The 11,068-nt window shown below is 28.9% G+C and overlaps 2 protein-coding genes across 3 annotated transcripts; one reads left to right on the forward strand and one right to left on the reverse strand.

The window, feature by feature from the left end:
* The first annotated feature begins 748 nt into the window (after positions 1–748).
* On the forward strand, positions 749–3,414 carry LOC127070906 (lipase 3-like). Of its 2 annotated transcripts, none has more exons than XM_051009489.1 (7): positions 749–1,237; positions 1,828–2,131; positions 2,213–2,327; positions 2,399–2,645; positions 2,713–2,962; positions 3,040–3,182; positions 3,260–3,414. In XM_051009489.1, exons 1-7 carry the CDS (start codon positions 1,196–1,198, stop codon positions 3,407–3,409), a joined length of 1,251 nt encoding a protein of 416 aa, XP_050865446.1. In that variant the 5' UTR covers positions 749–1,195; the 3' UTR covers positions 3,410–3,414. The 2 variants fall into 2 exon arrangements, with proteins under 2 accessions (XP_050865446.1, XP_050865455.1); XM_051009498.1 differs by lacking the exon at positions 749–1,237 and adding an exon at positions 1,388–1,702.
* A 1,010-nt stretch (positions 3,415–4,424) lies between these two features.
* On the reverse strand, positions 4,425–11,010 carry LOC127070887 (serine/threonine-protein kinase D3). Its single transcript, XM_051009434.1, has 14 exons — positions 10,451–11,010; positions 10,159–10,301; positions 9,609–9,891; positions 9,408–9,539; positions 9,135–9,340; positions 8,755–9,034; positions 8,524–8,681; positions 8,390–8,451; positions 8,187–8,316; positions 7,994–8,126; positions 7,739–7,921; positions 6,895–7,647; positions 6,672–6,757; positions 4,425–6,598 (listed from the first exon to the last, which is right to left on the reverse strand). Exons 2-14 carry the CDS (start codon positions 10,225–10,227, stop codon positions 6,485–6,487), a joined length of 2,589 nt encoding a protein of 862 aa, XP_050865391.1. The 5' UTR covers positions 10,228–10,301; positions 10,451–11,010; the 3' UTR covers positions 4,425–6,484.
* Between the last annotated feature and the right edge of the window lie 58 nt (positions 11,011–11,068).

Here is an 11,068-nt window from a genome sequence, read left to right on the forward strand (position 1 = left end):
TTGTTACAATGTGTTATATTCGTGTACAAAGATAAACAATATTTTTGGAAACCACACGAGCATAAAAAGCGTTCTATTTCTATCTCAATTAATTTTATCATGTAGATAATTATTATAACAAGAAACATCTTATCTACACAAAACATGATTCATAATGAATTCTATGAAATCTTTTTATACAACAGTTAATATGATGGAAAACATTTCAATCTACAATATCTACATAGAACTCATTAGTACAGAAAACAACCATCGATGTTATTTTAGCATGGACACGAACCTTTTCGCTAGATTATATAGATCTATTGATAACCTTGATCGACAATCGTTTTGATTTTGATTTTTACATAAAAACTTTAATCAATAAATTTTCTTTTTTTTTAATGAATTAAGAAAAATAATTTCATTCTCTTTTGTTTTTCCTTATATTTACATCCTAAAGTAAAAAAATCTTGATTGAGATATTTTCAATTTTTTAATAAAAAAGCCATTTTTTACCATATCACCTTATGAACAACTCCGAAACTCTTCCTTTTGTGATGTGACATACACGCGTGTTCATGGCATGATAATTTTTACGTTAAAAAAGTAATAGTGACGTGTGCACTGTTTTCTCATTAGATCGAGAGCGAAACGTCATAAAATATCTCGATAAACAATTCAACGACCTTGGACTAAACTGGCCAGTTAAAAATGAAGTTCATTTATGGTATGATAAACAGGTTCGTTTATAATTAATTTTCTGCGTCATTCTGGAGTCTTCTTCGATGTTGCAGATTTTGTTTCATTCTTCGACAAATCGCAAAGCAAGCGTGACACTTTGTCCGACCGATCAAACTATTCTATGTGCCACATATTCTTACGTTTTTGTAGTGATCCGTGTTTACCACTCCTTTTAAATAAAAGTCTCTATACACATACACAAACACACACCTTATACCATATGTAGATATATCTATAGATATAACAGGTGCAAAAATCTGTGCGAAAGTCTCATAAAACGACCACTGGTGCTCAATTCTTATTCCTCTTCCTCATTGTGAAAGTCGTACTACATGTGTGTGCCTGTGGATTTCTCTTCTTCATTCTTCCTTTTTCTTTGAATATTTTTCTTTCTTCTCACTTTATACATCCTGCATACTTTTCGAACACTTAACTGTGACACATTTATATTTAGCGAACTCTCATTCGTATAATGAACGAAGTAACGAATCAGGATGAGATACATATGACAACGGTAAGCTTTTCAAACAAAATTAATTACTTATTTAATCAATCGTTAAATAATATACTACATATATTTATTTGAAAAGGATGAGTAAATAATTTCGAAAAAATTACATTCCCTTTGTATATTTGTACGGTCATACGCAGTTTCTGTTAAAAAATTTTTAAATTGCTTCGATATAAGTATCTAACGAATGTAAACAAATTACTGTACAGCGCTTTTACGATAGCGCGAAAATACAAAATTTGTTTATCAATGTATTCAAAGTGACGTCATGTTATCTTCGATAATTCGTTTCTATTCTTTCTTTTTTTTTATAATATTTTAAGGTTAGTAAATTTCATAAAATACTCTATTCTCGTGCGCGTATATTTTTTGCTCTAGAATATTCTGTGATGTTTACTATCGATAGAAATTACTCGTCGATCGTATTTGTTGTTTTAACAAAATGATATTGTAATGCATTATTATACTGTATGTACATAATTTTTGAACAAAATATTTTCTCTATTATTTTTACAAATATCTATTTTAAGATATAATATTGTATATATGCTTGTCATTGTGGTAAATGTTTCATTTTTTACTTCCAATTACAGCATGAACTTATTGCACATCACGGCTATATACCTGAAACTCATAATATTTGGACAGAGGACGATTATTGTCTTACTATACATAGAATTAAAGCACCTGATACGTCTAATGTATATTCGACAAATACCTATGCCACAACGAACACAGAACAAGCTGTTATTAACAGCTTAGAAAAATCGACTGAATCGAATCTGAAATCAATCTGTTCTAAATATAGCCCATTATCAAAACCACCAGTTATAATAAATCATGGAGCCCTTTCAAGTTCTGCAGATTGGGTTTTACTTGGCCCACAAAAAGCTCTTGGTATGTAATGTTAAAAATTGATCACCTTAATCAATTTAATTAAAATTTATTTTTTATTTATATTTATTTTGTATCTATTAGGATATATTTTGTGTCAAGCTGGATACGATGTGTGGCTTGCAAATGCACGTGGTAATAAATATTCTAGAAAGCATAAAATCTATACACCAAAGGATAAGAAGTTCTGGGATTTTAGGTAATTAACTTTGTTTTCGATATCTGTTCATAAACTTAAAAAAATATTATTCTTTTATTTTTTAATTATAGTTGGCACGAGATAGGATATTATGATATACCAGCGATAATAGATTATGTTTTGGAAAAAACTGGCTATTCAGAAGTGTCTTATATTGGATATAGTCAAGGAACAACTACATTTTTTGTAATGGGAAGCGAACGACCAGAATATAATGCCAAAGTTAAAGTAATGGTCAGTTTAGCACCAATAGCTTTTATATCTAACCAACGAAGTCCTTTATTGAAATGTGTTGTACATTTCTATAATTTAGTGGAGGTAATATAACGACTTGTCCTCGTATTCATTCTACTTTCTCTTTATATTTATGATAAATATATTTCAGTGGGGTTCTTCTTATTGCAACATACATCAGTGGTTCCCTCACAACAAATTACAGGCACGTGCTTTTGGTACAATTCTTCGCAATGCTCCTAGTGCATTAACAAATGGTGTTTGTAATTGTTGGTTTAATTTAATTGCTGGATTTGGTAGTAATCAGCTTGATAAATGCATGTTACCCCTTATCTTTGGACACTTTCCAGCTGGTGCATCAGCCAAACAAGTAGTTCATTACAGTCAATCCATTTTATCAGGTACTGAAAATAATAAATATTAATTGTATCAATTTTTAATTATACTCAATGTTTAATTTTATTTTTTAAATTATAAGGATCATTTAGAAACTTTGATTATGGGCTTACCGAAAATTTAAAAATATATGGTTCTACTCAACCACCAAAATATAATTTAGAAAAAGTAAAGGTTCCAGTGGCTATTTTTTATGCAGAAAATGATTTTTTGACACATTCTTTGGTAAGTAACTTGTTTTTTTGCTTTATTAATTTTAATGATTCTATTATGATGATTACTTATTGAAATTTTTATTACAGGATATACAAAAAACTATAGATAAGTTACCTAATGTGATAGAGACGAACAAAATAGAATATTTAAAGTTTAATCATATTGACTTTCTATGGGGAAGAGATGCTAAAACACTTGTATATAATAATGTTGTAGCAGTATTAAAACGATTCTAATAATATTTATAAGTACTGGTATTCAGAAAATTATATATATATATAGAAATCTTTTACTTCGTGGTAGTGATAATTACGATCAAAAAAATATATATATACATATATATATATGTGTGTATGGAGCGTGTTTGTGTGTGTGTATATCTGTACGCGCGCTAGTTTGTATGTGTATATATAAATGTAAATATATATAAATATTATTTATAAATATATTAAAAATGACATGTTTTTATACAATTGATATCATAGAAAGTATAAAATATAATGGGCTTCCATGAAATAGTATTTTATACATAAATAACTTCATGTCCTATGATATTTTTTATGTAAAATGTGTCTTTTGATATTTTTATTGTAATCAATATGTTTTTTGTTATTTTACATCAATAAAAATATGCAAAATACAATCAAACATCTGAATTATATCCATAGTAAAATATTTTATTAAAAATATGTTACACATTATCCTGTTTAACAGAATTATACAGATGCCAAAATTAAATATATGGATTAATAATAAGTAAGAGATTTCGAATAATTTCCAGCATATCGTAAGTAAATAATTAACATTACGTTAAATGTTATTTAATGATTATTGACTTATATTAACTATTGCAATTAATTACAGTTGAAAACAATCTAATTACACATCAATGGAATGTTCTTTATAGCACATAGTAGTATACAATGTTTATTACATGTTTTCTACCTAGTATATTAAAATATTTTGTATATTGTGTCGTTTCCAAGAAATTCTTCAGTCTTTAAATGCTAATTGTAATTTTTTTAAATACTTCCAAACATGACCAAGAAAAATTTCCTTCTGTCAAATTCATACAAATTATTTAACAACATTCTATTTATTGTTTTTAACAGGAAATATTTAATGAAGTAATGTGGAAATACTTAAAAAGCAAATTGTTAACTGTATATTTTTAAATGGAGACATGTGACATAGCAATTTATATTTTAATATAGTAAAGAGAAACTTTAAAACTATATCATATATATTTTTTGTTATATTACTTGTATCGTTGTTCCTTAAGAATAACTTTTAATTATTAATAATAAATAAATGAAGTAGATCTTTAAATCAAGGAAAATCTATAATTGTTGTATAGTGTCATGGATTTAATTCGCACATTGTAAAGTGCTAAAGAAGATATATCTTTACTGATTAAACTAAAATGGAATATTATTTGTTTATTATTATATCTGCAGTGGAATGTTCGTTTTATATCTTTAAAGAGTAACAATTCACTGATAGATATAGTTGTATAAAAAAAATTACATAATTGCGATTTAACATTAATCTTATCGTAAAATACGGCTATATTTCTCATACCATCTTAATGAGATAAAATTAACTTTTATAAGATATTTAATATACTCATTATATTACAAATTTTTTATGTGGGCACATATGTATATGTATATGCACGTATAAATTTTATAAATTTGCAAACCAATATAAGCATGTAATCCTCAGTTTCATTATGTAGATTCTCATCCTAAAAGCATTGAAAAGTACATAAAAAAGCATGAAAAGTAAAAGATCTTTTTTTTTTTGTGTAAAAATGAGAATGTTAGTACATAATATCATAGGGTATTATAAATATATATTAAATGATATTATTATCGATATATTAATGCTCTATATCATTTATCTATACTTACTAACTATATATCAATAAAAACATATAAGATTTTAATCCAATCTTAATTTAAAATATATTTGTGTGCATTCTAAAAGATCTCAATATTTGTAAATCAATATTAAGTTATATAAAAGTAAATAAAAAATACTGTGTGTACGCTACGTAAGTAAACGCGTATGCAAGTTATGCAAAGTTTAAGAAAACATTTCTTTTACATGTATTCTGTATATGAAAGATCAAATATTCTCATGTTCTTTTTTTAACAATTTAATTTCTCACCTATCAAATAATAAAAATATTACGAAAGTATCACTCTCTTGGTACATAGAATTGCAAGGCAAAAAAAATAATCATTTGGCAGTTAAATACCATGCAATTCTAATTCATGTGAGATAAGTATATATTTTATATATTTTTTATGGACTTACAAAACTGTTTTTCCTTGTTTTCTTTTTTCAACACTTTAAATAGTTTAAATATACAAATGCAATGCTTGCATGCACGTAACATGTGCAATGTACTACATAGATATATTTTATGTATATAATTAATAATTAACAAATAGAATTATATGTAGCAAGCAGTAAGAAATATATTGTAACAATATATGCAATGTAGAAACTATTGCGTTTCTACATTCATTTTTCATTTTTCTATAAATGCTATGAGCATTTTGATAGTTTACATGCAAATATTATCTTTTGCTATACTTTATTAATAGTTATACTTACAAAGATCGATGAGGAATGTTGTTGTATTACGAGTTCAAAGGGAATTCAAAGTTATTGACTCCTCTTTCAAAAAATTTGTACAAATAGATCTCTTCTTTTTTTTTCTCCTTTACGCTCCAGTCGTTTCGAAGTAACTGTTTTTGATCGTGTAATACTTGAAAAATTATATACTAGCGTATTTCGCTTTGAAACCTACTTTTATATCAATACACGCGTAACAACGTAAGGCTGAAAGCTTAGTTTCAATAATATTAATTTTCAAATTTATCGCAACGTGATTTTCTTACGATTAGTCGAACATCGAATACTAGAAAAATTTTATGAAGAGACGATTATATTATAAAAACAAGTATCGTGTGAAGACTGGAAAGGCCTTTTGACGCGTTTGTCTCACAATATTGTTATATCTATTAATTCAACATTATACGTTTGAATAAAGTTTTTTAAATGTGATATCTGTAATATGTATTTTTAAGATCGGTAGATTAATAACTATGATATCTCTATCATAACGAAATAGATACATTTAAAGCGAAAGATGATATATACTCTACTTTGCATGCACTTGTTTCAATTCAGGCACGAATGAATCGTCGCAACGTTGCTCGAGCACAACGAACCCAGCCTTTGTGTATTGGCAAAGGGATTGGCAATGATTCGATGTTTAAAGTAGGCGGATGGTTCTGTCATGTACAATGATCACCATATGCCGTCCAACGTGCATCATCGCTCTCGTGAGTTAAATAACGGTATCCTACTTTTGTTTCCAGTTCTCTTAAATCGCACCACGTTTGATAATCCTATAAGTATACATAAATGATGTTTATTATTTTAGAGAAGTGACAAGTAGTCTTCTATTGATTATTTTCTTACCTGCAACCATACATGTTGTAAACTTTTATCTACCGTATATCTTTTTCTTTGCTTTACTTGCAATAAATTGTTGATTAAATCAATAGCTGAAAATAGTAAACATTAAATGAAAAAAGAACACAGGAAACTTATCTAACATAAATTTCTAATTATATAATTACTATAAATAAATAATATATATATATATATTTTTTCTTTTAGAGAAATATCACACTTGTATTACCATCGGATGAAATTTCTTTCCAAGGCGTAGGTGGATACATAAATGCAGCATTTTGAATTTGTTCGTTGATATCCTCTTCCTCGTTGAATGGAAATGTACCGCTTAAAGATACGTATATAATAACTCCTACGCTCCACATATCCAAAGAACGATTATAGCCCTTATTTCTCAAAACTTCAGGAGCTAAATACGCTGGTGTTCCGACAACGCTTCTTCGAAAACTTTTCTCTCCGATGATTCGTGCGAAACCAAAATCACAGAGTTTCACTTGAGTAAATTCATTGTCACTACTGAGTAAAACGTTTTCAGGTTTCAAATCGCAATGAACTATGTTTTTACTATGCAAATGCTTCAACGCAACCAGAATTTGAGTGATGAGAAATTTCGTTATTCTTTCACTTAGACGCCCTTTTTCCGAATTCAGTATCATCTCTAACATATCACCTTTCAATTTCTCCATAACGACAAATATTCTTTCTGGCGTCTCGAACATACGCTCCAAATTGACGACACCGCTATGAGATAGATTTTGTAAAATAGCCACTTCGTTCTTAAGTTGTGCTTCTTGTTTCGTAGGAAAACGTAATTTATCTATAACTTTAATAGCAACTGCTCTACCACTTTTACGGTGTACACCACCATAAACTATACCAAATTGTCCTGATCCTAAAACTTCATCTGGAAATATCTGATAAAGTTGCGACATGTCGGTTACATTTTCTTCTGGTTCTGTAGAATCTTCTTGGTCTGCAACTATACAATATATGATATTTACTTTTTGTAAATATTTCCTATATTTATTTTTCATGTAAATAAAATAAAAATAATAAAATCTTGTACATACTAGTGGAAGCTGTAGTTACAGGCATAAGTGCTTGTCTAATATTAGTTTCCCATGATCTAGCTACATGTACACCTATGCCACTTTCTGGTGCTGGAACTTGACCATTGTTATCACCATATGTTGGATCTTCTCCAACGTAATAATCAACGGTTGAAGTTTTTAATTCAAAGCAATGCATTATATCTAAAAAAAATTTTTTTAATAATTAAAATCATTCAGTTATATATTAGAAATTAATTTATACATAACACTTACGCGAACGAAGTATTTTAGCTGTTTCGATCGACAGAATTTCAGCAAGTGGAATTTCCTTATAATATTTAGAGCTACTATCACTTTGGAAAAGCGTTATAGCCTTTGTATCAAGTCGCCAATAATGTTTTTTTCTCTGTAACATTAAATTCCCTCAGTTTGGATTCGAAACAAAATTTCGTCATTTTCAACTCACCACTGGATCGCGATTCGTAAAATGTACCATCCAACCTTCTTTCAAAACTTTTGAACCACGTCTTTTCGTATGCTTAACGCTTTGAACTATACGCATTAATGGAATGTTGTTACTTGGAGTAGAACTGCAACTGTAATGACGAATATAAAAAATAATTTAAAATTTTTGAAAATTTGTAACTTCTGAAAATAAAAGAAATATACCTAGATGGTCTAGATTTTTGGAATTCGTCATAATTAACATCTTCATTCGTTGGTATGTGATCCTACAAAAAATATAATAAAAATATTATTTATTATTTTAAGTTTATATTTTTATGCAACGAAATAATACTTACTGTATACTCATCAGGTGCTTTATTTTCGTCCGTTATGTACGTAGACATTTTAACGGGCAAAAGTAATTCTGTATCACTATCTCCGTCTCCTTCTTCGTTTCTACCATCACATTTACCTTCTGGCTCACTACCAACACCGCTATCAGGATACTCGTTGCCTGAAATAATTTGTTAAAGAAGCATATAAAAATGTTTTTAAAACTATTGATAATTCTTATAATTATCCTGTACCAGTACTATCACGTGGATTTTCTCCGATACAATCTTTTGGAATTTTTTCAATACATTTTTTATGAGCATTGTATTGACAATCTTTACACTGTAGGCCTTGCTTGAATAAGCCCCTTAATAATTTTTTGCAATGACCGCATACTGTTGGTCGCGTATATGTATGCAGTACAAATGTATGTGGAATTTTTATACGAGTTGCAACTTCTTTCTCAACCCAAATTGTTTTTCCACTCAATGATGGAGAACGAGATTGTTTTGGAGTAACTATACTTGGAACTGCCTATAAAGTAAATACATCAAAACTGTACATACAAATCTAATAAAACGTATTAATATATGAATTAGATAATGCACTTATTACAATGCCATGATATTCTTACCAAAGTATTATTACTTTGATTTGGATTAGATGTGTTATTTGCACTATGATTGTCATCACTAATGCTGGTCAAGCTGCTCGTGGAACCTTGACTCGGTGATCTTGGCACATTCAACATTGCAGAACTACGCCGCCTTTGGCTGCTGTCTTGCGAGCAGTTATTAGGTACTTTAGTAACACAACGTTTATGATAATTCATACCACAACCTATGAAATAAAAAAACATATTTTTTAACATTCTGTATATAACAAATCTAAAATATCATGTATATACCTTCGCACTTAAGACCTTGTCGCACAAGACCAAATAACATCTCTCCACAAAAATCACAAAATGTTGGAACTTTATAAGAATGAACCGTTAAAGCATGAGGACGAATGGGAACATCTTCACTTGGCACTTGAGCTAAAATTTAATATAAATTACAAAGGAAATACTTAAATAATTGTCAGTAGAATAATTATACAAACTTACCAGTAAGAACAATTTCTACTAGTGTTTCATCTACAACCTCCATTGCATTAGTTATAAGTTGTAAAATATTTGTAGAACTATAATCGTGCTTGAACAGAAGCAATCTCTCGTATAGATGACTTAACCCATGATCTGGACACTTGGCATTTATAAAGTTACACGCAAAATCTTTTAAAGCCTTAAGTGTCAATGTACTAGCTTCAACGGTAACTGTATCACGAGTTAAACCAAATTGAAATAGAAATGTAACTTCTGGTCCCTCCATGATTTTAACAGTTTTTATCTGTAATACCAAACAATTATTCTAAGAACATATCAAGGAATTATTGAAAGCAAATTAATTGAAATTAAAAGAAAAAGAACATGCTTATATACAAAAGATTTAAAATCTTAAAATAAAATTCTTTAGTCAAACAATAATATTTATGTAAGACAAAAATATCCATTTTGTTCTACTTAAAGAATACATAAAAAGTATATAAAAAATCATGCTCAAACGATACTATATAGATATAAAAATAAATTAAGACATTAAATATATGAAACACACTTTATACATGGATGTGAAGCTGATTAGAAAATTCAGGAGCAATCCTATATCTGTCGTTAACTGAAACATCTGTCAAAAACGTGGTAGATCTCTTGGTATTGCTCGGCGAGTATTTGATGCATTTTTGCAGAAAAACAATTGTTCTATAACAGGAGGCAGAAGATGCAAGAGAAAATAAAGTTTCAAGATATTCTTTTTTTTTCTTCTTCTTCTTTTTCTTTGCTTTTTCTTTTCTTCTTTTTCTTTTTAAATAGACATAAAAATCTTATTAAACAAAAACAATAATACGTACTTTACGGATTGCGTCGATATTCCTTAGAGTCACGTTAAATTAAAAATTGCGCGATTTTCAAGTCGATTGTTTCCACAAGTGTCATCGAGGAGCGTCAACTCCATGCCTGACACACATTCGTCAATGACATTTTACAGTTATCTCTGACCGACCCACCTTGACATAAACTTTTTGCACATTCGCAGTTATCGGTTAGAAAATTTTGGAGTTTTTTATAAAAAGATCTCGGTCGCTGGCGTAGCGCTTTATTCTCGCGATAATCATCAGGTTGTCGCTCGTTTCGTCAAAGTTTTAAACAAATCAATGGATTTACTTGGTATATACATGTCACTCACACACATATACTATACTAATCCAACGTCGCATAGGACATCGGTACGCTCGAGGATTTTAGAATCCCCTTTATATCATACGGTATATACGCACATACCTGCGAATATAAGAGAGCCAAGCTTGTACGCATGTATATATTGTACAGAGCCAATAAAAAATTGTCTCCAAAGCAACGTCACCACAAGCGTAGAATTCAAAAATTTCTATCTCTATATGTATATTGTGTGAACAAGTATTCTGTTATCTATCGTTTCAAATAATAAATGTCATAATTATTCATAATCT

The sequence above is a fragment of the Vespula vulgaris genome, chromosome 1 (genome assembly GCF_905475345.1).
Source record: "Vespula vulgaris chromosome 1, iyVesVulg1.1, whole genome shotgun sequence".
Lineage (NCBI taxonomy): Eukaryota > Metazoa > Arthropoda > Insecta > Hymenoptera > Vespidae > Vespula > Vespula vulgaris.

Excerpts from the sequence above, each read along its gene's own strand:
- LOC127070906 (XM_051009489.1), top strand. The coding sequence starts at position 1,196 with ATGAACGAAGTAACGAATCAGGATGAGATACATATGACAACG. Across the intron at positions 2,328-2,398 it reads AAGAAGTTCTGGGATTTTAG|TTGGCACGAGATAGGATATT; the intron begins GTAATTAACTTT and ends TTTTAATTATAG. Across the intron at positions 2,963-3,039 it reads CAGTCAATCCATTTTATCAG|GATCATTTAGAAACTTTGAT; the intron begins GTACTGAAAATA and ends TTAAATTATAAG.
- LOC127070887 (XM_051009434.1), bottom strand. The coding sequence starts at position 10,227 with ATGTTTCAGTTAACGACAGATATAGGATTGCTCCTGAATTTTCTAATC. Across the intron at positions 9,035-9,134 it reads ATCAAAGTAATAATACTTTG|GCAGTTCCAAGTATAGTTAC; the intron begins GTAAGAATATCA and ends TTTACTTTATAG. Across the intron at positions 8,452-8,523 it reads AAGCACCTGATGAGTATACA|GATCACATACCAACGAATGA; the intron begins GTAAGTATTATT and ends TATTTTTTGTAG.